Genomic DNA, 24947 nt, shown 5'->3' on the forward strand with positions numbered 1-24947 from the left:
GAGATACGGTTTTGATTATGGTTATCGTTCAGATTCTGCATATATTATAAATCATCCCATTTTTATTTAGTCTAATACAGTACATTCAACACAGTACACAGTTTACATCAATATGCAATGGTTTTCTTTTCTTTCATTCTTGTTTTGAAAAATGAGTAATATTATCAGCAAATTGTCGGCTAATTCACGTCAAAACCTGTCATCAAGAATATTGCGCTCACTGGGTAATTAATTTTGCATGTCTTCTTTCAATCGTCATATATGAAAATATTGGAGAAAGTTGAAACACCCATTATGAATATGAGGGTCGTAGCTAACTTCATTTGGGGGGAGGGGGCAAGTTGTTTTTGTAAGGGTACAGCAAAAATAAACGAATTAGCGGTGTGTAACATCTTGGTAATTCCACAGTAACTGACCCTCATAAGCAAACAAATTCTGACCCAGAGTTTTTAAATATTCAGTTCAACTCATGGCCTTTTAGTCTTAGTACGGGGCGGAACGTAGCCCTGTGGTAAAGCGCTCCAGTGGTGTTCGGTCGGTCCCCGTCGGTGGGCTATATGGGCTATTTCTCGATAGAACCAGTGCACCGAGATATGGTATATCATAGACCGTGGGCTGGTACAAATAAAAGATACCTTACTACTAACAGAAATATTTAGCGGGTTTACTCCAGGACTATGTCAAAATTACCAAATGGTTGACATTCAATACCCGATGATTAATAAATCAATGTGCTCCAGTAGTGTCGTTAAACAAAAACTAAACTCTTTTTTGGTAACTGACGTTACATAAAAAAGGGACAAAGCAATTTTTGAGTCATATTTAAAATATTTCTTCCACAAATTTGTGCTTGAATTTTACTGTTTTTGTTAATAAAATAGATGCTAGGGAAGAATGAAGACATACAAATGACGACATACAAATAATGAAAATGAAATTTTACATTTTGTCCTCAATTCATTTATATCCAAAGATAAACGTTTATTAATTTGGTATAATATTTAACCTTAAATGGACAAATGTAAAACAAATAAGTAGTGAACTAAACTGATACAACAAATTACGTCAGATATGGTTTACTTTAAAACGTGTATGAACAAGATAACCAATTTTACCCCAAAAAAAAAAATAATAATAAAACCACAATTAACACCGACAATATAAAGAATGTTTTTGAAATACCTTGAAAGGTATTTCATTTTGAACAAATAAAATTTGAAATTATCACAAGATATAACCATATAATGAGCCATGTTTACTAGATTACGAACTGTTGAATAAACGTTTTATTTTGTCACCATAAAATGTGTTGAGTGCGTCGTTAAATAAAACATTTCCTTCCTTTGTGACCATGACTGTTTTGGCCATTTGCTATAATATATGTAAATTGTACCTATTTCACAAAGAGATCTAATTTGTCATTGTACTCGACAAATTGAAACTCTGTTACATCTTAATGTACTATATGTGTAGATAAAACATATTCCTCATCCACTTCTAAATTGATGCTATGCATTTTCGTATTCATAATTTGTAAAAAAAAAATGAAAATTGCATTTTAAAATATTAATTATTATATTTATTTGTCATGTTTATATTATGCATTTATAACAATAATGTGATATTTTATCATTAGTTTTATGGTATGAAATGAAAATTGTAGAAACCGAATTGGAGAATGCAACACTAATAAGCTCCATAATAAATAATGGGATTTTGGTTACAATTGTTTATTTTGATAAAACCAAATAATAAAAAAACTATGTGTTAATTGTTCGTGTTCGTTGTTATGTGCAATATTATAAAAAGCATTTACAATTGTGAACGTGGACATGTTATGTTCATTACGTTATCAGGGAAGGTAATCTACATTACGTTACAAGGAAGGTAATTTACATTACGTTACCAAGGAAGGTAATCTACATGACGTTACCAAGGAAGGTAATCTACATGACTTTACCAAGGAAGGTAATCTACGTTGTTTGTTGTTCAGTTCAAAGTTAAGAAATATACGTTTGGATTGAGAGCTAATTTGAGTTCTATGACAATGGTGACGTGCATTTAATTATAATATACGTTACGTTTTCATTATTTTGAAGAAATTGCTCTTTTTACGTAATTACGTAGCTTTTAATTGTTCACGTTTTTGTTTTTGTTTTGTTTTGTTTTGTTGTTGGAGGGTGTTTTTTTTTTTTTTTTTTTTTTTTTTTTTTTTTTGTTTTTTTTTTTTTGGGGGGGGGGGGGGGTTCTCTCTTTTTTTTTGTGCTAATATAGCGAATTTAGATTCTGTGGATTTCAGTCTGTTCAATTATATGATATCATCTCACAGAGCCATCTACCGAATATAATGTCATATTTTGTAGATTACAAATATGAGTATGGTTTCTTTTCAATCATTTTTTTAAGATTCCAAGTCATTATTCTGGTACATTATGCCGTTAATATTGTTCTAATTTTCTTTCTTCTTCTTTCTAAAACAAAACCCACATTATTTGAACAATAAATTTGAAACTTTATTTTTCTCGTTGTTTCAGCCTCAACTGGCAACAGTTTCGTGATAATTGCTGTTTAGCGTTTTGTCTATATAATTTTAAAAATAGTTCGAATGAACCAGATGTTCCGGAAAAAAAAAAAAAAAACTTTAAATGCAATTGCACTTTGTAATATAAAAACAAGCACCAACCCAAACATGTTTACATCATTCCATCATCTAAACTGGAAGAAAAATTACAGTTAATATTTACCCACACATAATTGAATGAAGGAATGATTGAATGTTTAACGACACCCCGGCAAACAATACACATTGGCTATTGGGTGTGAAACAAAAGTACGTTTATGAATATGATTATTTACATTAAAACTTATTATTATTACATAATTATGTAAAGACGTGTGGAAAGGTATAATACAATGCAGTCATCAAGGTAAGTATATTATAAAACTGTGTATCGAAACCAAAGTGTTTTAAAAACTTAAACATTAATTATGGGTGAAATTAGAAAGATTCTACCACATTTCTGTTAGCAAATGTATCCTCTGCCGTTGGCTTCAGATGATTACACTCCACCAAAATGTGGCGTACAGTCTCACCCACATAATCGAGAATGCATTTTTATAATCAATCATCATCGGTGCTGCCAAATAGATCAATTTCCGATTATAACCAGTCATCAGAACATCACTAATTGTAATCTAGTAAATTAAATACACCAATACATGGATCAATACAAATGCTATATTAGATAGTATGAATGTTTTGTTTTGGGGGTTTTGTTTATTTGTTTGGTTTTGTAATTGAGTGTTAGGAGTTGAATTAATTTTGGCATTTTCTTACTACAAGGGAAATACCTCGTGTTGGCTGGTAAGTAACTTTGAATGAATGAATGAATGAATGAACGACACGCCAGCACAAAAATACATATCGGCTATTGGGTGTTAGAAAGGTAAGTATATGAAAATATTATTTATACAATTATGTGAGACAACAGTGTAATGAGCTGTGGGGAAAATATAATACAATACAGATATCAAGCTAGGCATATTTTAAAACTTTGCATAGAAATCAAAGTGCTTTAAAAACTTTAAGATCAATTCTGGGTGGAATTTAAATGATTCCAAAATGTTTTTGTTGCCAAATATATCATTTCTCATCGGCTTCAATTGATTAAGACTTCCACCAAAATGTGGAGCACAGTCAGTGTACACTGACAATGTTCACACTGAAGAGGAGGGTCTTTCTTTAAAATAAATGAATGGGTCAAATATGTCTGGCCAATGCTGGCACGGCGCAAGACTACTTAGGTAAATAACTTTGAGCGAAATCTTATGATTACAGTCGTTCTTGATTTAAATTCTTTATTTCTCTTTTTCCTTTTCAGCCTGGTAACATTGGGGGTTTCGTTCGGGATCAGTATGGATAGGAAATTGGAACTTGAGGTAAGACTTCTGTATCATTTATCCTCGGAGGTCTTCATGGAAGTAATTGTCGACAGACACATTATAACCGGCGACATTTAAGATGTGGATTTGTTAAGTTCCAAACACTGATTTTAAAATATAAATTGTATGTGTCATATTTCAATCAAAATATGATTTCTGAACACGTGGTATGGTTCACTGATGTTTTATTAAATTATTTAATTTTATGACAACATGCATCTTCAACGTTACACTTGACGCAAATGATATCGCATTAAAATACTGATCATTACAATTAAATTGCATATGTCAAAAACACCGAAAGTGACTTGTAAATAGAGCGCAGTAGTAGTTCATGACTTTAACATACTTCGATAAACAAATGATCAGAACAGACACTTGCGATATCAAATTCCTTTAATCTCATACCTCAAACATTGTATCTATGTTGCACAATATAAGTATGTAGTGTTCCCTAAACGTTCAGTAAGTGTAAACTATTTTTATTTTTATTAATCAAAGTGCGAACATAAAATATTTTTTTCCCATATTATTCTTATTTATTCTTCTTCTTTCTTCTTCTTCTTCTTCTTCTTCTTCTTATTATTATTATTATTATTATTATCATGAGTCTAGCTAAGAATCCTAATATCGAGACCTGGGCCCCGTTCCACGAAGCGATCTTAGCCCTAAGATCAACTTAAGAGCTATGCGCTTAAGGTAATCTTAGGGCTAAGATCGCTTCGTGGAACGGGGCCCTGCTATAGAATGCTACAGTATGAAGATGACGGATTTTTAGCAATGCGGCTTTTGAATTACCAACTTCTAGGGAGTGGCTGTCCTCCTATAGACGAGGCACTAGATAGAGATTATTTTGCAAAATGCGCATTCGACTCTGAATTGTGCTTTGAAAAATTGCTAAACAAACAGCCAACAAATACCGAAGGTGGGCCCAAATATGTTGAACCAAACAGGGCCTCGTTCCACAAAGCGAACTTAGCACTAAGATCACCTTAAGTGTATACAGTCGTTATACACCAAGGTGATTTTAGGGCTAAGATCGCTTCGTGGAACAGGGCCCAGGTCAGCATCTGTTAATTGTGCCATACATCACAAGGATTTTGAAATTGTTGGCATGATAAACCACAATAAATACGAACGACAAAAGCATTATCCGCTATCAAGACCGTATCTCTGCACAATGCAGAGTCGAATGGGTACTTGGCAAACTAGTGGTTACACGAATCTGTAACTAGTTTCTCGTTAATAGGACAGTCTTCCACGAGACGATCCTTTACTGGACAAAACATAATATTTGCACTCCACAAAGAAACCACGACCTTCATTTGGAAGTTTAATTAGACAGATCCAAAATGGGGTAACAAACAGGTTTTTAGTGATGTTGAAATTGTGGACGGAGTGGTCATTGCTATCACCTCAGGTTCCTAACTTCGGAAATATTTAGAATACCGAAATCATCACAGTTTCAGTCATCTGAGATAAATATTGAGATAAGGGTTTTCAAGACAAATCAGCGACAGAATTAAACCATGAACGACTTAAATCACAGGGATTTTTCTTAGGGCTTCTCGGTTTGATGTAGAACATTAAGTTCACTAGTGAGGAGTCTGGAAAGATCAGATATGTATGATGATAAACTGGTAACCACCATTTAGACGAACATTGTACACTGGGTTACAAGATAATGTCATCAAAAGAGAACTCCAACCTCCACTAGACGGGGACAAAGCCATTGATGACGAATATGGGTTTCATAGTGTCTAGGGAACAGGGAAATACCGTAACACTAAACAGAGCTAAAGTTTGAGTACATTTTGTGGAACAGGTGGTTGCTGCAGAAGAGACAAAAAACCTTCCTGTAAAGGGGTTACTTGCTATTAAATACGATGCATCACTGACCAAAATGATGCCTGATGCTATTCCCTATTTTGAACTTGTCCATACTTTTTCATCTCTTTCATGAAACTCTTTCACATTTGTGTTTCTTGTTCTAGATGAAGTGACGGACTTGACAGCTCTAGTGGCAGTAGTCATGACGGGTGCCACCCGTGGAGCAGGATATGCTCATCTTTTGCGAACACCACATATCATCTCTGTTAAGACAGTATTTCACGAGTGCGTGTCATCATCGATATAGGTATTCCAATGAACTCTGTGCTGGCTAGTTTTGATTCACTAAACTATTTTGGGATTGGCAGTTCTCAGTGTGGCTGTGTACGATGTATTGTCCAATAAATTATATCATCGGCAGTGGCTGTCCTTCTCTAGATAAGACACTAGATGCATGATTTATGCAATCAACCATTATTTTGCCAAATACCCATTTAAATCTGCATTGTTCTGTGATAAAGTCTTGATCACGGATAATTGCTTTTTAGTGATTCGTCGTAGTTAGTAAATATAGCCTCCATACATATAGCCTCTACCAAAAAACGTTCTAAAATGCCCTCAAACAATTGAAAAACTTGAGTAATGTTTCCAACCTTCAACGGTTACTGTCTGTGAACAGTCACCATAACAACAAATGAAGATGTTGCACATTATGGGTGATCTCAATGTAATGTACAATGTAAGCTTAATGGTGTGTCTACCTGAGGATTATGGGATATCGGTGATCAATGGAGGCACACTATGCCGACAGGGGACTTTCAATATTAATGAAAGCTGTTCAGTGCCGAAACGAAACGGATAAACGTTTTTATTTTATTACCAGAATGTTGTGTCCTCCTTCGCTATCGCTCGTCATTTAATTGATGAGGATGAAGGCAGATTGCGGATTGCCAAAACGCACAACACATTTCTCAGGCAAGGAAACACGATGCCAACTTGTTTTACCAGTGAAATATCGGGGACTAGTAATGTAACATTGACATGGAGGCATTGGCCATCTATAGTCCTTCCCACAGGAATTGCATTTTTTCATACTATATAATTTATTAAGTTATTTATTTCCGAGCCGACTGATTTGTAAATTGTAGTTCTTTCCGAAATAATTTTACTTTTCTTCTTATATCAAACCAAACTGAAATTATTTACATAAAACATTTTACTAGAATGATCGGACGGACTATAGTTATTGATAAAGTGCTTCTTTTAGTAAGTGATCGATTCTATTGGTCTAAAACTGCAATACATCAACATTTTAATACTCGTGTTTGCTGTTGTTTGAAAGACAAACCAATCAGTTATCACCAATCGGCAGCACTAAACCAATAGTTTCAATCTGACCAACAAAACCGTTATCTGCGATTACGACCGTGCCTTCAGTGTCGAATGGTCATTTGGCAAAATAGTGGTAGATTATATCAATCTCTATCTAGTGTCTTATGTACAGGACTGTCACTCCCGCAGAGATCTTTTACAGGAGTTACCCATTTAGTTAGGGGATAATATCATTGTGTTTCTTTGTTAACTATAAGGATTTATCACAAAATTAGGATTTTGCGATGAGACGAAATCTAGTCCCAAACATTTTGTGATAAATACTAATATTTAACAACAAAATACAGTGATATTATCCCCATTTTAATACTACACCTATTAGGAGTATATGTAAGAAATTGTATTGTATTTTTATTAAAGAAATCCCACAAATCACCTACAAATATTATACCATATGTAATATAAAAAATACTGTGACACAGTTAGCGAGGGCACCCCAACCCTGACACTGCCATTCTATATTCTGGGTACAATAAAAAAAAATGTTGATCACGGTTTGATGTTGAATATCCAACATTGAATGAATGTGGGAAAAATGGCACGAGACAAATTGTTTAATGAGTTGTGTTACATTATGGGTTTCAATCTGCTACAAACATATTGCAGCATTGGACATTATCTCGCCTTCATGTAAAATTCTTTAATCTCATTGGTTGTTTGCCGTTGGACAAATCCCTTATACCCCTGTGGGCGGAGCCAAATTCTCTTATACCCCGTCTGTAATTTCCAACAGTTTCCAGCCACCCCAGTTAATGCTAAAGCAATAATTAGATTATAAATAACATTGATAATCAATCAAGTATACATAATTAATTTTATTTTTACTATAAAATACACTATTTCAATACTTTTAAAAGCTGCAATGTTGAACTCGGCCATCTAATTACGGTGGTGGTGTTATTGTATTAATGCGCGATTAGCAAAAGTAGTTTTTTGTTTTGTTTTTTTAAAATATTTTTATTGTTTTACTACATACATTTCTGATAAAAATAAGTTTTATTTTTTTTAATTTTTTTATTAATATCTGTTTCAGACAATTTCGTATTACAAACATTTGAAGTTAAAAACTCGTTTATCGATGAAACTATTTTTCGTCACTGGTAAGTGGTTTCGTTCGCGTCCGCGTGGTACGGCTCCGTTAATAAATTGTTAACAATTATTGTCTGGCGTTATTTTGATTATTTGGCTATATGGTTTAACATGTCGGCAAGATAAATTCGTTGTAGAAGCATCTCTCGGGGTATATGGCTTTTTATGTACCCTCTGTGTGCTCTTTTACCCCCTCGCCTTCGGCTCGGGGTAAAATAACACACAGAGGGTACATAAAAAGCCATATACCCCTCGTGATGCTTCTACAACTTATATTATCATACCACACCGTATCATCAATAAAAAAATGGGCAGTGTGAACGAATAAATCGGACACTTTTGGGCATGTTGCGAACTTTACCAACAGAACACAAAAGTGATTGGAAGAACCATGTAAACAATTTAGTGTTTTCCCATAATTGTTTTAGCTTGATGCGGCATCATGCCTCAGTAGTCTGGCACCATCTTGCCTTAATCAGCACCATGCTGCCCTGAGATTAAACAAGCCTTTTTCAGAAAGTAGTTATAACATTTATTATTAATTAATAATATATGCCTGTTATATATGTGTATTATTAATTATTATTAAGTCAGTATTTGGATTAATCTCAATATTAAATTAGTGATAACCATAATTTAGTATGAATGCAATGTATGTTAGTGTCTGTTTGTGGTGATGAACACTTTAGAACACTTTGTATTTCATTATATATTTTATGAAACATAACGTGACTGCGTGGTTATTTATTATTGTAATTATTTTATTCAGATACGTCAATCCTTTTAAGTGTCAACGAGTTCCACTAAATCGTGGTGTGACATATTTGGTATGTAATATATTTGTGTATGTATTTTTATAATATAATTCGTATTTCATGACATATTTATGTATTTCGCATGATGGAATATCTTGTGTATTGTGATCCAAGTTAAATCATGTATTTGGACATACGAGTGAAAATACATATTGTATATGTCTGTATTGTAATTATGTCTGTTATTATCATAAGACATATTGTGTATTATAGATTAATTATCTGTATATGTCATCTCAAGTTAAATACCACAATTTAAATGATGAAATATTATGTATTGTTTGTACTGAGAGTTATATATGCATACTATCTGTATAGTTATATTGTATTTCAATTATATTTTTATGGGGTGAAAAAATGGAAATGACTATCGTCCAGTAAAGTGCCATCTGACCCTAAACAATGCAGTTGTCATTTATTCATTTATGATGCTACTACATTGACTCATCGGTATGTAGTGAGCAAACGATTTACAAGACTCGAATAGTCAGGTTTCAAGTATGTACAAGTTATGCCAGTTTGGGTAACTATAGTCAATATGTTTGGAATATCCAGATTAGGTATTCACCATATACAATGAAAGGAGGGAGACTATATATCTTATATTAGTTTACTGAATCAGTAAAGTTTTAAGAGTTGTTATCCCTTTTACATGTAGGTAGTGATGGTAAAACAATCCCATTGATATCTTATAATACAAGTTTCAGGGACGTCTGCTGTGAAGTTTTGCATCGAGAGATGACAAACTCAAAGAAGCGACTATTGATGTTTCGTTTGTATAATTCTATAGTCGTTAATGGGTCCTAGCTAGTAATATACTCATGGACAAATATGTTGTCCTAGCTAGCAATATACTCATGGACAAATATGTTGTCCTAGCTAGTAATATACTCATAGACAAATATGTTGTCCTAGCTAGCAATATACTCATGGACAAATATGTTGTCCTAGCTAGCAATATACTCATGGACAAATATGTTGTCCTAGCTAGCAATATACTCATGGACAAATATGTTGTCCTAGCTAGTAATATACTCATAGACAAATATGTTGTCCTAGCTAGTAATATACTCATAGACAAATATGTTGTCCTAGCTAGTAATATACTCATGGACAAATATGTTGTCCTAGCTAGTAATATACTCATGGACAAATATGTTGTCCTAGCTAGTAATATACTCATGGACAAATATGTTGTGAAAAGCTCGTATTTATGCCTATAGTTTTTTTATTGTTTTGTTTTGTGTGTTTTCCCCCTTTGTTTACAATGTCGAGACAACTTTTATTATTGCGTGTTGTTGTAGTTATGTTGGGTTTTTTGTGAGATTTTTTGTACAAGGTCAAAGGGAAATAAGTCATGTTGGCGGGTAAATAACTTTGAACTTAACTTTAAGATTGCTGTCGTTCTTGAGAATTCTTAAACGAATTCATGAGTCTTTATTTGTGTGTTTCCTTTCCAGCCTTTTATTTGAGTCGTCGTTAATCGAGGTCCTATCAAAACCTTTAAAAACCTGGATTGGGAAAAAAGGTGATTTCACAAGCTACGAAGTGCACTTAGTCAAAGAAATTAATTAGTTTGGTCATGGTCATATCAAGACGTTTTGTGACTTTGTTTTTGTTTGGGTTTTTTTTATGTCGTGAAACACGTTTGGTTAATACAATGTGCTATTAAAAAGTGTTAGAAAACAGTATTGGCAAAAATGCCTTGTTGGAGGAGGGTGGGGTTCCTTGTCCCTGTAGAACATACGATCCTGTTATTTGTGAGTAAATTCCGGGGTAGAGGAAACCCATTTCACGTTGAATATGAGATATTACGAGTACAGGCTCGTCGGACCAAGGGGGGCGGCGGGGGGAGGGGGGGGATGCTCTAGCCTCTTCAATAATTCTGACAAAAATTTTTTACTGGTAGTAACTCTTAAGGCAGAGATGAACTGTACTTGTGGAATGCAGGAAATTGCATTTTAGGACATCACGGTTTCTAAATTGTACGGGGGGCATACCTCCGAACTCTCTAGAAACTTTGCTTTGCGCTCTCGATCCCCCTCCCCCATCCAAATGTCGACTTGCTTCTGTCGTGCCTGTGGTAAATTGCAAATCAGTATCTGGTGTTATTTCGGAAAGGATATATTGATTCAAAATGCAACTTTTCTGTGTACATTTAAATGTTTAACACGACTGGTAATCGAAAACATAACTGGTGATAAATGTCCACTAGATGTCAGTAATGGTCTACTCCACAGAGTTACAATATTGTTTTGCTTCCATTGACAGTGTTCGCCCCTATCACACAAGCACCTCAGGCGAGTGTTCTAACGAAATGGTTGAATCCTGCCACTTTATGTACATAGATACTGATCTGCAAAAGCGTAGTACTGTTGAGCATTTATCATTTATCTTTTATTTTCAGTTCTTACTTTTGAGGGTTCGATTATTAATGCAGGTGTGGCATAATGCATGGTTGAAAACGTTCCACAGTTATGCAACAACACGTCATGTGGTTGTTCGTTTGATTGGTGTTGCGGGTTTTTTTATTCAAAATTTATTTGTGTGGGGGAGGGGGTTTGTGTATGTGTTGTTTTCGTTTTTCTTTTTTTCAGGGTTGTTTTTCATTTGTATTTTATGAAGTAAGCATCTGTTATAACATAGTATGGTGTTAGTGTATTTGTATTGTTTTGTTAGTTCAATATTGTTTTTCAAAAGTTGACCATAACATTTGCTTTTGTCTTTTTGAAGGTTTAATTTGTGTTTGGTTGTACAAGAAAAGCATGCCACTCTTTCACAACTATTCACTGTTTTTTATGTTTATTTGGGGGATGGGATTGCTTTATCTGTCATTCATATGGAACCATTTCGTCTTGTTCCTCCCTCTAAGTGTTGGTCTACGTTCATTACACTGACTGGTGTGCTATGTCTAGTGTATGCTGCACGTTTAACTGTATAGACAGTTATGGTTTTGATGTTCAAGGCAGGATATTTAGTATTTAGACGAACCTCTTTTAAAGGATTTATTGCAAAATAAAACCAGTCTCATTCGATCTAAATTTAAATGCACTTTCTCTTATAACAATGCGTTATTTTTACTTAAACCTCGTTGCTCGAAATTTACTCAAAACAAAATTAACTAAGGAGACATTTTCGGTATTTGTTCCTTTTCATATGGGACAAAATAGGAAACCCCACCACATGCATGATTGGTCAAAATGTACTGCAATAAGGTTTCGATATCATCTGTGATCTGCCATCAAAACTTGCTAACGATATAATAGTAGCAAAACTTGACTAAAACGTCTACTGGCCCCCAGCACTACGCCCAAACTTATTCTATCGTATCTGATGTTCATTTCCAGCCATAATCAGTTGAAGTATCCTAGTATTCTCACAATATTCGTTTGTCGGTACTTTGTAGCCCGAGTAATCTGCCATTTGAGATAACTCCATGGCGAAATGTAGTGTTTGTATTAGTGCTTAATATGTGAAATAATGGTTATCGGCGAACTCAAACAAATTATTAATGTAATGGTATTTAGTGTCAAACATGGAGTTATTGTTGTATTAGAGCGGGAATCTTTGCCTACCATGTGGTAGGCAGCAATTCCGTGTTTTCGCCATATAGTTATCCTCTGACGGCAGAGAACGATTTTAACAGTCCTAATGTCCGTCTAGCTCTCGAAGGCCTAGACACGTTGCATTTTGTTTGCGGCATGTATGTAGAGTTGTCTGTTTGTGGATTTCTGTTGTTTTAGTATTTTTTAATGTTCGTATTCGAAATGTCCATTGGTGTTTTCATAGTATGTGCTTGGGTACTCTTTTGTTGGTATGGAGGTGTTCTAGACTATCACACCAAGCACACACACCACACACACACGCTGAGGCCAGTTTAGTATATTACATAGCATTTACATTGTTCAACAAACATTTTAAAATCTTACCGTTGTCACCGACGTCGTTCCAGTTGAATGCGATGAGGTCGCGACCGTTGGGCGAGATGTCGACGAAGGCGAATATCATGTGGGTACACAGGAACGGGTCGATGTTCTCGGGGAGGAATTTACCAATTCCATTCCGCGTCTGGGCGAAGCTGCTGTAGTAGCAGAAGATCTTCTTACCCGCTGTGAAAACAGAAACACAAGATTTAGCAATCTGAGCCAGGTCAGGTCAGGTCATAGGGTTTTGCGTGCACATTCAGAGCAAGCTGTTGTAGCGCACGCTAATCTGAGCCACAGTAACGGATATATTTCAAAGGTTCTGAAGATACAAGCATTCAGGTGCCAGTGCTACATTATTTCACCTTTTAACAGGGTTATACTTGAGTTTCAAAACCAGCTCAGCATGGTGAATTTATTGGGGGGAAATACAGTTTGTTCCAAAGGCATTTTGTGATTCGACAGCTTTCATTACTATTATATTTCTCGTTCCAGCCAGTGCACCACGACTGGTATATCAAAGATCGTGGTATGTGATATCCTGCATGTGGGATGGTGCATATAAAAGATCCCTTGCTACTAGATGACAACTGTAGCTATGACTGTATCAAAATTACCATATGTTTAACATCCAATAGCCGATGATTAATAAACAATCAATGTGTTCTAGTGGTGTCGTTAAACAAAAGAAACTTTCATTACTATTATATTAAACTTATAGTGTATACTAGTTACCAATGCACATTTCGACAATCCACAGATATAGTAGAACAACTGTGTGTAGTTTTCTTTGCGTATGGCTAGGCATTGTGTGGTTTGTTATTCTTCAAATCATTCATTCATCGTTTAGTTGGCATAGCCCATATCGGAGCACTGAATATGAGCATTTGTTATCAGGAAATGACAAACTAATTTTACATGTTCCGTAGGCCCAGTAAATCAATATATCAATATCAATGTGCATTTAAACATTAAATAGTCTAAGACAGTAACAGGTGACATTCATAACGCACATTAATGTAAAGGAAGAGTATAACATTGAATGAAAACGTCTGTCACCTTAGACAAATTACCTTTTTTTACAAACATAGTGTACTTGATTCTGTATGTAATACTAATAGTGCTATGTGTTTGAACGAACATTTTGGAATAGCAGGCGTGGATTAAGCGAAGGATTAAGTTCCAATGTAAACGGAAACAGGTCACAGCACTACTAGAACAAAACGGCTCTGTAAATGCCAGTCAAAACGTCGGAACTACCGACGAAAACAGTAAAGAACATAAACGTCAAAGAAAAACTACTCTTCGAAATATTAATGGGATTTTTGTTTCTGTTATCTGTTATGATTATAATAGTAAGGAATATAATGAACAGAATTTTTCATCCAATTAAGATTCAAGCATGCTGTCCTGGGCACACACCTCAGCTATCTGGGCTGTCTGTCCAGGACAGTTAGTTAATTGTTAGTGGTTAGTTGTTAGTGAGAGAGAAGTCGGTGCAGTGGTCTTACCCAATGTGTCTTTAAAACTCGCCCTGGGTGGGACCCGGTACCGGGCTGCGAACCCTGTACCTACTAGCCTTATGTCCGATGGCTTAACCACGACACCACCGAAGACGGTGAACAGAATAAACCCTTTCGTAAAGGTGATTTTGATGAACAGTAAAATGAGTAAAACCAGCCAATTCAATTACAATGTATTATGAGAACAACGTTAACTTTGTGGTTCATGTTTTTTGTTTTTGTTGTTTGTTTTTTGTTTTGAAAACAATCACAGAAATCAGACGGACACCGCAGATTCGAATCTGCAATGTCCGTCTGATTTCTGTGATTGTTTTAATTAAACACTCTTCGACCTATTTTCTTTAAAGTCATCCTGAAATTGTGCATATTGGCCGTTTTATCGAATTTGTATTACTGGGGCATATATGGCAGTCTGGAGCCATATCAAACGGGAGCCAGTTTGAGTATTTATTGTATGAACCCAAGACTTTGTTCAAAGGAAATGAATATTCTACATGTTTCTTTATGTCATCCGTACAATATTATTCTAAAAACATAAATATTTAAAAAGTATAGAAGAGCAACACATTACACAGTAAAGCGATTTTTTTTTTTTTGTCAAACAATTCCTATTTTATTCAAGGTATTGTAAATGAGCTTACAGCTGAAAACCTTTCCACATATAATATTTAATATAATAATAGTGTAATTGACCGTTTTAAATGTACCGCATGGCAAAACTTCCAAACATTAATGTGAATGCCTGTGGGATGTAGTGAACAAAGGAAAACTATATAGTAGGCATATACCTGTATATGTATCTGTATGAGTGTCATTGTAATGAACACAGTCGTTTTGTTCGGGAAAGGACAAACAGTTTTACAGAATTGTACTGCCATTCTAACGTTATCCTATGATCGGTTTATGTCTGCTTGCTGCCCTCTATTGTGAATGGAGTTGACATTCTGTGTTTTGTATTAATCTCATATTTAGTCAAACTTGCATATTCAAGAGATCTACATATTTTTGAAAATGATATATATTTACAAAATACTTCTTGTATAGTTGTGAACTTTTGATAAATAACGTTGAACGGCCCATAGCTAATCACTTCAACTAAATAGGGACATGTAGACGATGTTGTTAACATTTGTTCAGGAAATGACATTTCCTTATTAAACTAATATAAATGGCAAATAATTCAAAAGACACACTGTTTCTAAAACCATATTTATTTAGTTTATTTATGCATATTTAGTATATTATGCCACTGAATATTGTGCACTTGTCAACAGTTTTGTTCTATCTAATTTGTTCCTAATGAAGTACATGTTTGGCCAGAAAGTAGAGTTCATATTGCTGGAGACTGAACATTGAATGAATGAATGAATGAATGAACGGAATAGAATAGAATATATGTCTAACGACACCCCAGCACGACAAATACATCGGCTATTGGGTGTCAAACTATGGTAAAATGAATGAATGAATGTTTCATGACACCCCAGCACACAAATACATATCGGCCATTGGGTGTCACTAAAGGTAAACATATGGACATATTATTTACATTCAGCATAACATTTATATGATTATGTAAAACCACAGTATAAAGAGCTGTGGGTAAAAGTATAATACAATACAAATGTCTAGGTAAGTATATTTTTATCATTTGTATAAAAAAATGTAGCGGGCGTCCTCTCTAAGACTATGTCAGAATTACTGAATGTTTGACATCCAATAGCCGATGACTAATAAAGTCAATGTGTTCTAGTGGTGTCGTTAAACAAAATAAACTTTAATTGGTCTAAGGCAAGCACTCTTTAATATTATTAACGATCATATATAGAATCTGAACAACAAAAGCGTAATTCATGATCAAGGCAGTTTATCTGCACAACGCAGAGTCGAATGGGCATTTGGCAAAATTGTGGTTGATTCTATGAATCTCTATTTAGTGCCTCGTCTATAGGAGGCCAGCCACTCCCGAAGAGATCCTTTACTAGAACTTTTTTTTTAACATCGCAACGAGGACTGTAATAAGTACAGTTTTGATAATATATACTTATGAATCACTGTCAAAAACAGTGATAATATTAAATGTTCACGAAAGCCAAGCATATCCTACCCTACCTTTGTCTCGAGATCTATTGTTATAAACACACACGGTTATTAGTAATTAAAGACAGACAGACAGACAGATAGATATATTTATTTACGTCTCACCTCATGTACAACATAATTACATTTAAAATAAACATAGAAAAGTACATAAGCCATTCCATAGGGAATTATGAGAGACGATATATATATAATAAACAAATAATCACATTTATACTAAACTTAAAAACCAAAGATATTAATACCAATATGGGTACGTCATTGTAATATTAAATAAGCTTTTGACAATAAACGAAACTTACAGCCTCACCCGACAAATACAAGTTTGAGTTTTTATTTATTTTGAAGAAAGATCCTCCACCATGGTTTGAGCACTGTAGTGTACTCTGATGGTGGGTCCCATTTTGGTGGAATGCAATCATCTTAAGAAAACTACTAAATATAGTTTTGATAGAAGAAATGTGATTAAACTTTTGTTGAAAATACTTCATGACATTGAATTTTATTCTACAACATTGATTCATTCCAAACTGTCTTGACACTGCAAGCGACGCATGTCGGGGGGTAGTAACCGGGATGGAAGTGCAGGTTTTAGTGATTTGTTGGTATGTTTCCATCAGAAAATGGGCGGGACGTAGCCAAGTGGTAAAGCGTTCGCTTGATGCTCGGTCGGTTTGGAATCTATCCCCGTCAGTGGGCTCATTGTGCTATTTCTCGTTCCAGCCAGTGAACTACGACTGGTATATCAAAGGCAGTGATATGTGCTATCTTGTCTGTGGGATGGTGCATATAAAAGATCCCTTGTTACTAACGGAAACATGTAGCGGGTTTCCTCACTATGATTGTGTCAAAATGACCATATGTTTGATATCCAATAGCAGATGAGTTATACATCAATGAGCTCTGGTGTTGTCGCTAAACAAAACAAACTTTCAGCAGCCTCAAACCCAGGAGAAGGGGTGTGATGCGTATACATCATAACCACACCCGTTATGATTAATTTTTAACAAAAACCACGTTGAGTGGGTCTGGTGTTTTATAAATACATGAAATAAAGTTCATATATGCTAAATTTTCGTGTCTTTTTTGTAATTTTTAGATCGGCTAATGGTGATTAAAATTAGGCACTTTCAGCACGGGCCCAGCTCCAGTATTTACCATTATTCCCGATAACAGTGGTTTTCTGACCAGAATTTTTTTTTAAACCCGAACTACGATTCATATTGCAATATTTGGTAATTTTCGTTGTTGGTAAAACGATCAAATTTATTATCAAATTAGCTGTCACAGTCGGCTATCGATCCCTGAAAATGACCGCGACGTGCCGCCATTGTTGTCAACCGAAAATACTTGCCGAAAACCACTTTTTGAACACAAAATTTCACGGTATTTTCAATTGAAAAAATCAAAACAAAAGCGACCATTTTGAAAAAAAAATCATTTTTCTTTTATTATATGTCCGTTTCCGGTGAGTGTCGTGTGCAAAACGGAGGGAAATATGAATTGTGGAATGCACTGTATACAGTGTACAGTATGTCGACTGACGTGACGTCGGGCGAGATATCTCGCCTGCAGTAGTCAGAAGGTTAAACATAACAAACTAACAAACACTAACAATACAATCATGTTATCATTTAGCATTTAAAAGTAAAAAGATTCTCGGTGACACAGACATTAAGTATAGGGGAATGTCCGAGTAACTCTCCATTCCTAAACAATAAGGCAGACGAGGCCCGCTAGAACCGAGTCCCATTACTTTTCAGGAATGGAGAGTTACGAGGATAGTCCTGTACTTGCAATACACCACTAAATAATAGCTTCATGCCAATATAATGTTAGTATGGAGTTTGACACTAAAGTACTAATCAAAATTATACCCAGGTGATTTTTCAGTCTTATATATTAGTTATGAAAATCTCTGGAATAAAAACCATAAAAATGTGTCAGTATTATCATGACCTGTTATGGTATTCAAACAACCGGTAGAAAAAATTACAATAAATGACCTGTTATAGATAGAAATGTGAGATGTATTTACAATTTTACTGCAAAACTTGTCATTAGCCTACTTAATACCGTATCTATACAGAAGACTGTTTCCAAAACGAAGTTATGACAGTCGTCAAAGTATGCAGCCATGTCTCAAATGATTTGATCCGGACAACAATAAATCAAATTGTTCAAACTCCGTCTACAAGAGGACTGTCACTTTCTAGTGCTCGGCTGAACAGACACCTAACACTTTTCTACGGCTTTCATAAACAGAGTGACGTCAGTATGCGTGCAGAATATTACTTTTATATAAAGAAATGTACGGGTTTTTGTTATTGTTATTATATATTATTATTGTTGTTGTTGTTGTTGTTTATTTTTTGTGTTTTGTCCTACTTTTTATACATTAGAGATTCTAGTCTAAATACTCAGTCCTTTCAACAAAATGCCATATGATTATATCATTCAACGATTGTCCATTAACTGGACAAGACAAGAATTCTGTACAACCGTTAATCCCATTCATTGATAAGATATTAAGAATGTGAAATCCCCCAACGATGGGTCGCAGAGCGCATTGAAGTAAGTTAATATATACTGAACCTGTTGGAATGCGAGTCGGCATAGAACGAAAAAATAAAACATGTGCATATTATCTCTGTAGAAATAGTCTGTTGTTTTGACACACTGACAGGAGTAATCCGCAATTTGTTGTCTTGGCGTATACTCGATGTCTAGGATACAATATTTGATCATCGTCCTATGCTGCTCATTTTGTTGATATTGCAAAATCAAACAAGTGCCGATTAAATCGATATGCTCAGCGGATTTAAAGTGCCAGACATTTTCGTGCGTGAAGGTTGTTGTAGAAAAAACACGTGGGCCATGAAATATGTCATTTTAATACACAGTATTCATAATATGAAAGAGGATTGTAGAGTACTCAACTGAGGTACGATGTGTTTTCAGAATATGTCGCCCTTAGAGGTATCGAGCTGCCAATCATCCTGTTTGTTTGTTTGTTTTGTTTAACCACACTACTAGAGCACATTAATTAATTAATCATCGGTTATTGGATGTCAAACATTTGGTCATTCTATATGCTGTCATCAGCGGAAACCCGCTACATTTTCCCATTAATAGCAAGGGATGTTTTATATGCACTTTCCCACAGACAGGAAAGCACATACTACGGTGGTAAACTGGTTGGATGGAGAGAAAAAAATCAGTCGAATGGATCCACCGAGGTGGTTCGATCCTGCGACGCAAGCACCGCAGGCGAGCACTCAATCGACTAAGCTAAATCCGCTCAATCAGACCCACGGCTGCTATAAAACAAAATTGTATGGCTGCTACATGAAAAGCTGTGGTATATGAGTCCTGTCTCTGGAAAAGTGAATGCATATAAAATGTCCATTGCCGTTTTATCGCTAAGAATATCCTGTGTGGCTCTTTCTGGGTGTGTCGAAATAAACCATGTGCGACACCTTCACGACGCTAATTAGCTCGCGTCACCCCTAGCCCTCCCCTTATTGATATATTGTAGTGGAAGCCTAGAGGAAACTCTATGCAATACTTCGGCAATCGTCGACAACCAAATGGTCGCCACTTACTGTGTCTAAAATACACATTTCTTCCTGAGTCTGATGTCACAGAGCTTTAGTTGTATTATTCCCGAGAACAGCCATGACGTTAAACTTGCATGTTGTTACCAGTACAAACATTACACGAAGGAACCGGGCGCCTGTATGTGAAACGGAACGAACCAGCACACTGTACTTTCTTGTGGTTACGTAGAGCAACGTGTGTGCCCACGTAACACAGTACTGAGATGTTTAACGGTCATGTGATGACTGTTCCATAATATATTGCCTTGAGGGTCTTCCAATTATAGGATTTAAATATAATTACATTTTGTGGGTGTCTGAGCTCCGTTCCACTAAGCGATCTTAGCCCTAAGATCTCCGTAACTGCACAGCTAACATATGCACTTAAGGTGATCTTAATGTTATGATCGCTACGTAGAACGGGGCCCAGGTTTATAATCAAATGCCTTTCATTCTCCACCTGTCAAAAGGTAGCAAAGTTTGGAACAGTCCGCGGGTTGCATACTGCTCTATTGTATAATTAAACATCTACAAGTTTAGTGTGCGTACGAAATCATGTTGTGCTAGTAAATCAACTTTTGGCAGACAAGAGCTAATATTGAACTTGGAAAAGATGGTGTGTGCGATATTATATTATTGATGTCATCATTCAATGTCATGTTTATATAGAACATAACCTTACTTTGTGTTTACCTATTAACTTCATGTCATAGGAAGATGTTTACTGAAGATAACCTATCATTAAACAGTTTTGGCTTTAAGAAAACACAACATTGAAATCGGAGCCTTTGTGAGACAGCCAAAATATGGCAAGCGAATTTAAAACATTAAAGGGGAATTTCAAATCGCGGTGGCGAATATAAGGCACATGAGGCAAATGCATAATGGAGTAGAAAAAGAAGTCAGTATTAAATGGCAGAGAATGTAAGTTTAAAAACATACTGGAAAGAAAAAAAAATATATTAATCATGTTTAGATCCATTACTGTCATCAAAAATTTTAATTTTGTTATTTTCAGACAAATAATAAAAGATTATAAAAGTACTCATTTATCTTTTCAATCTTTCGATTCTTACAAAACGACCTCGTCGATAAGAGGAACTATAACTATGAAATACCCATCTCTTCCCTGTGGTAGTATCTTAAATGGCTTCTCATAATTTAAGTTAGGCCAAACAAAATAAATTTCTGGTCTCTAGTCAGCGCGCCCGTCGATTTTGACACTTGTGCTTCAAGGTGTTGGGGTTTTTTTTGTTAGTTCTCTTTTTGTTGTTGTTGTTGTTGTTTGGTTGTTGTTGTTGTTGTTTTGTTGGGGGGGGGGGGCGGGTTGGGGGGGTTGTTGATAATTTCCAATGTTTGCCGGACTTTACTTGTTATGACGTAAAGTCGCATTAGAAGCCAAAATGCCATCGCACCAAAACTAGAACCTGCTTGGACCATTAGCTGTATTTCTCTCTAAACCATGTCAAGATGTTCTGAATGAGTAGCATGATTTGTTTTTAAAACATTTGCAGTAGAAGTCGTAAAAGTTGTCATGGCTATATGGAAAATGTGCAGGAAAATATTTAGGGTACCAAAGCAAACGAGGGGACACCATGGTCATTGAGGATGGACCAAGGCAGATGACCAGGACGTAAACAAAACCTAAATCTACCAACCTTTTCTGAGCTATCCATACTTTAAAAAAAGCTGCATCACCGCATCAATTCTGGAACTTTGGTCTGACCAAAGTTCGACTTTTGTTGTTATTATTTTTTTGTCCTTAGGCCAGTTAATTAATCACCATCCTCCACCCCAAGGTTTTCCATGTCGATGTATTTTCCATTATTTTCTTTTTATAGCTGTTCATCAGATAACTAAATGAAGATTTGTATATGAAACATTTACCGCCTGTTGCTAAAATGTCGCCAGAGCGCTGGTGATTTGCAACTCGTAACTGCCAAAGTGTTGCAGGGGAAATTAGAAAATAGAAGGCGAATTTAAACTAGTGGTGTTAGACATAAAGCACAAAAGGTGCAATTCACAATAAAATGTAACATACCATATGCAAAAGTAACGAAATAGGTTGGTGTTTGTCGTTCTTTTTTTTCTTTTTTTTCTTTTGGGTTTTTTTTTTTTTCTTTTTTTTCTTTTTTAAATTTGGAAGAACGATAGTAGCAAATGAGCACCATTGTTTTTAGTAGAAAGGAAGGGGGCATCAAATCTGTGAAATCAACCATTGAAGTCCTGTGTTGCACAAAAACAACATACCATGGCACAATCTGTTTGATCGTCTTTTCGTAAGACGTCAAACTAACATTACTCTCAAATATTACTGGGTGTCAAAGGTTAATTTTATGTTTAGATTTTATTAGTTAATAAAAATGTAATAATTTTCAACAATTCAGGGCAACAGTTAATTGCTCTCCAAATTAAGATAATGGGAAGCCATTTAAGATATTGCTATATTGACACATGTACCATATAAATTCATATGCTAAGGGCAGATAAAATTACTTTGGGGGGTTCGATTCCATCCAGAACTTTTGTCACAATTTCTTCGTGATACTGACTTTTATTCTAAATTTTAATATTATCTATCTGTGATATTTACATCTTTGGCAGTTCTTTACATTGTGTTTTAGTTTAACTGTTGAATTTTTATATTGATGTTGATATAATTTATTCGCATTTACCATAGTTTGACACACAATAGCCGATGTAGTTTTCGTGTTGGAGTGTCGTTAAACATCTACTCTATTCTATTCTCAGCAGGCTGATGTGGAGACAGAGTGACAGCTCTCCTTAATAAGACACACGTCATTAAAATACTCAAGCGTTTTGGGGTATTTTTTGTTTTGATGGGGGTTTGCTGTTTTGTTTTCCCATCTTTTTAAAGCGGGGAAGGGAATCTACTAACAAATAACTAACAGTTTTGTTTCGTTTCGATGTGTCCTCCTTCTGTTACAGTTTATCTCATAGCTGAATGACAACATGTACCTGACACATGTACCACCTGTTGCCAACATTTCGCCAATGTTCCGGCGATGTGGGCAGCGCGAAAGCGGCCAAGCGTCTTTTCGATTAGAGTAAATACGCGACCTCACAACTCCTGTGTTGGACCGTAAATATTTGCACATCCCAGCCAGTGGCAAGTGAGATCATATAACAAAACCGTTGTAAGATGGGCGAGAGGTCCATGCACTTGAAACTTCAAACAGCGTAACGGGCGCCCTTGAAAAAGCCAGTGTATTTATGAGACACCACCAAATCTCGGTCTATGTATCTTGACCACGCGCCAGTAGGACTGATGGATTAGATGTTTTGTTCCAAATAGCTGAGCCGAGTTTCTACTATTTGTTTCTTCTTCTGTCCGCATGTTTTGGCATGAACTCCCAACAAAGATATTAGATAAATAAAATAACACTTTTGTTACGTAAGGAATGTTGTAGACTGTAAGTTAAGTCATTGTATGTCATTAATTGGACCACAAAACCGATGTTTCCGACTAATAAAATATTTCTACGATTAATTTTACATATTAAATATATTTTCTGGTTTAGAATATTAGTGTCTGTATATTCAATGTGTTTCTGGTCGTCTTAATATTTGTAAGAAGTTCAAACTGGATTTTGTCTTCAAATAATTTCGTACGTACGAAAAAAATATTTTTTTGGAAATAAAATGAAATTTAACCTAGTACAAATATTAGAACGATCAGAAACACGTTTAATATACAGCCACTGATATTTTATGCAGAAAAATATATTTGATATGTAATTACAATCGTCAAAAAGTCTTTGTTAATCGATAACATCTTAAAAAGTGCAGCAAACTCAGGAATGTCCCTTTAATATACCTACCGATATTATTTTATTTAAGTAAGTTAAATAATAACTGGCTCTCCAAAAGTGTTACTGTAATAGGGCAGCCAGTCTTTTCATCCCCGAACCAGTTCACCACAAATCAGTTCGACCCCACTACATCCATATGAAAGAAAGAAAGAAATGTTTTATTTAACGACGCACTCAACACATTTTATTTACGGTTATATGGCGTCAGACATATGGTTAAGGACCACACAGATTTTTGAGAGGAAACCCGCTGTCGCCATTACATGGGTTACTCTTCCGATTGGCAGCAAGGGATCTTTTATTTGCGCTTCCCACAGGCAGGATAGCACAAACCATAGCCTTTGTTGAACCAGTTATGGATCACTGGTCGGTGCAAGTGGTTTACACCTACCCATTGAGCCTTGCGGAGCACTCACTCAGGGTTTGGAGTCGGTATCTGGATTAAAAATCCCATGCCTCGACTGGGATCCGAACCCATTACCTACCAGCCTGTAGACCGATGGCCTGCCACGACTCCACCGAGGCCGGTCACATGCATATGATGACATAGTGCATATTTGGCAATGTACCTACATACAAATAACATTGGTCCCAAATTTGCTTGTCACTTTATTGCTAATCTGTAGAGTCTTAAACTGTAATAGAATATTTGCTAATAAAATGGGTTTTGTGTGAACTTGTTGATGATTTTTGGTGTGTGTGTGTATAGGTGGTGGTGGTGGTGGTGGGGGGGGGGGGGTATTTTTATGAGGAAGTTTCAATTCACATATAAAGAATGATATACTCATTTGTATTGTCATTTTGCAAATATATGTCAAACATGACATTTTCCTCACTGTTTAAAATTGCTTTTATTAAAATGAAGTTTTCGCGCGCTGTAAATTATTGTTTTGAAAAGGGT

General features: G+C 35.5%; 1 protein-coding gene across 1 annotated transcript in view; it reads right to left on the minus strand.

The window, feature by feature from the left end:
* Positions 1-24947, minus strand: part of LOC121378113 (chitotriosidase-1-like) — a 107613-nt gene that overhangs the window by 47238 nt on the left and 35428 nt on the right. The window contains exon 3 of the mRNA XM_041506213.1: positions 12998-13177. Within this exon, the coding sequence (XP_041362147.1) occupies positions 12998-13177 (180 nt within the window). The remainder of the gene's footprint in view (positions 1-12997; positions 13178-24947) is intronic.

This window comes from Gigantopelta aegis, chromosome 7 (genome assembly GCF_016097555.1).
Source record: "Gigantopelta aegis isolate Gae_Host chromosome 7, Gae_host_genome, whole genome shotgun sequence".
In the NCBI taxonomy this organism is placed as follows: domain Eukaryota; kingdom Metazoa; phylum Mollusca; class Gastropoda; order Neomphalida; family Peltospiridae; genus Gigantopelta; species Gigantopelta aegis.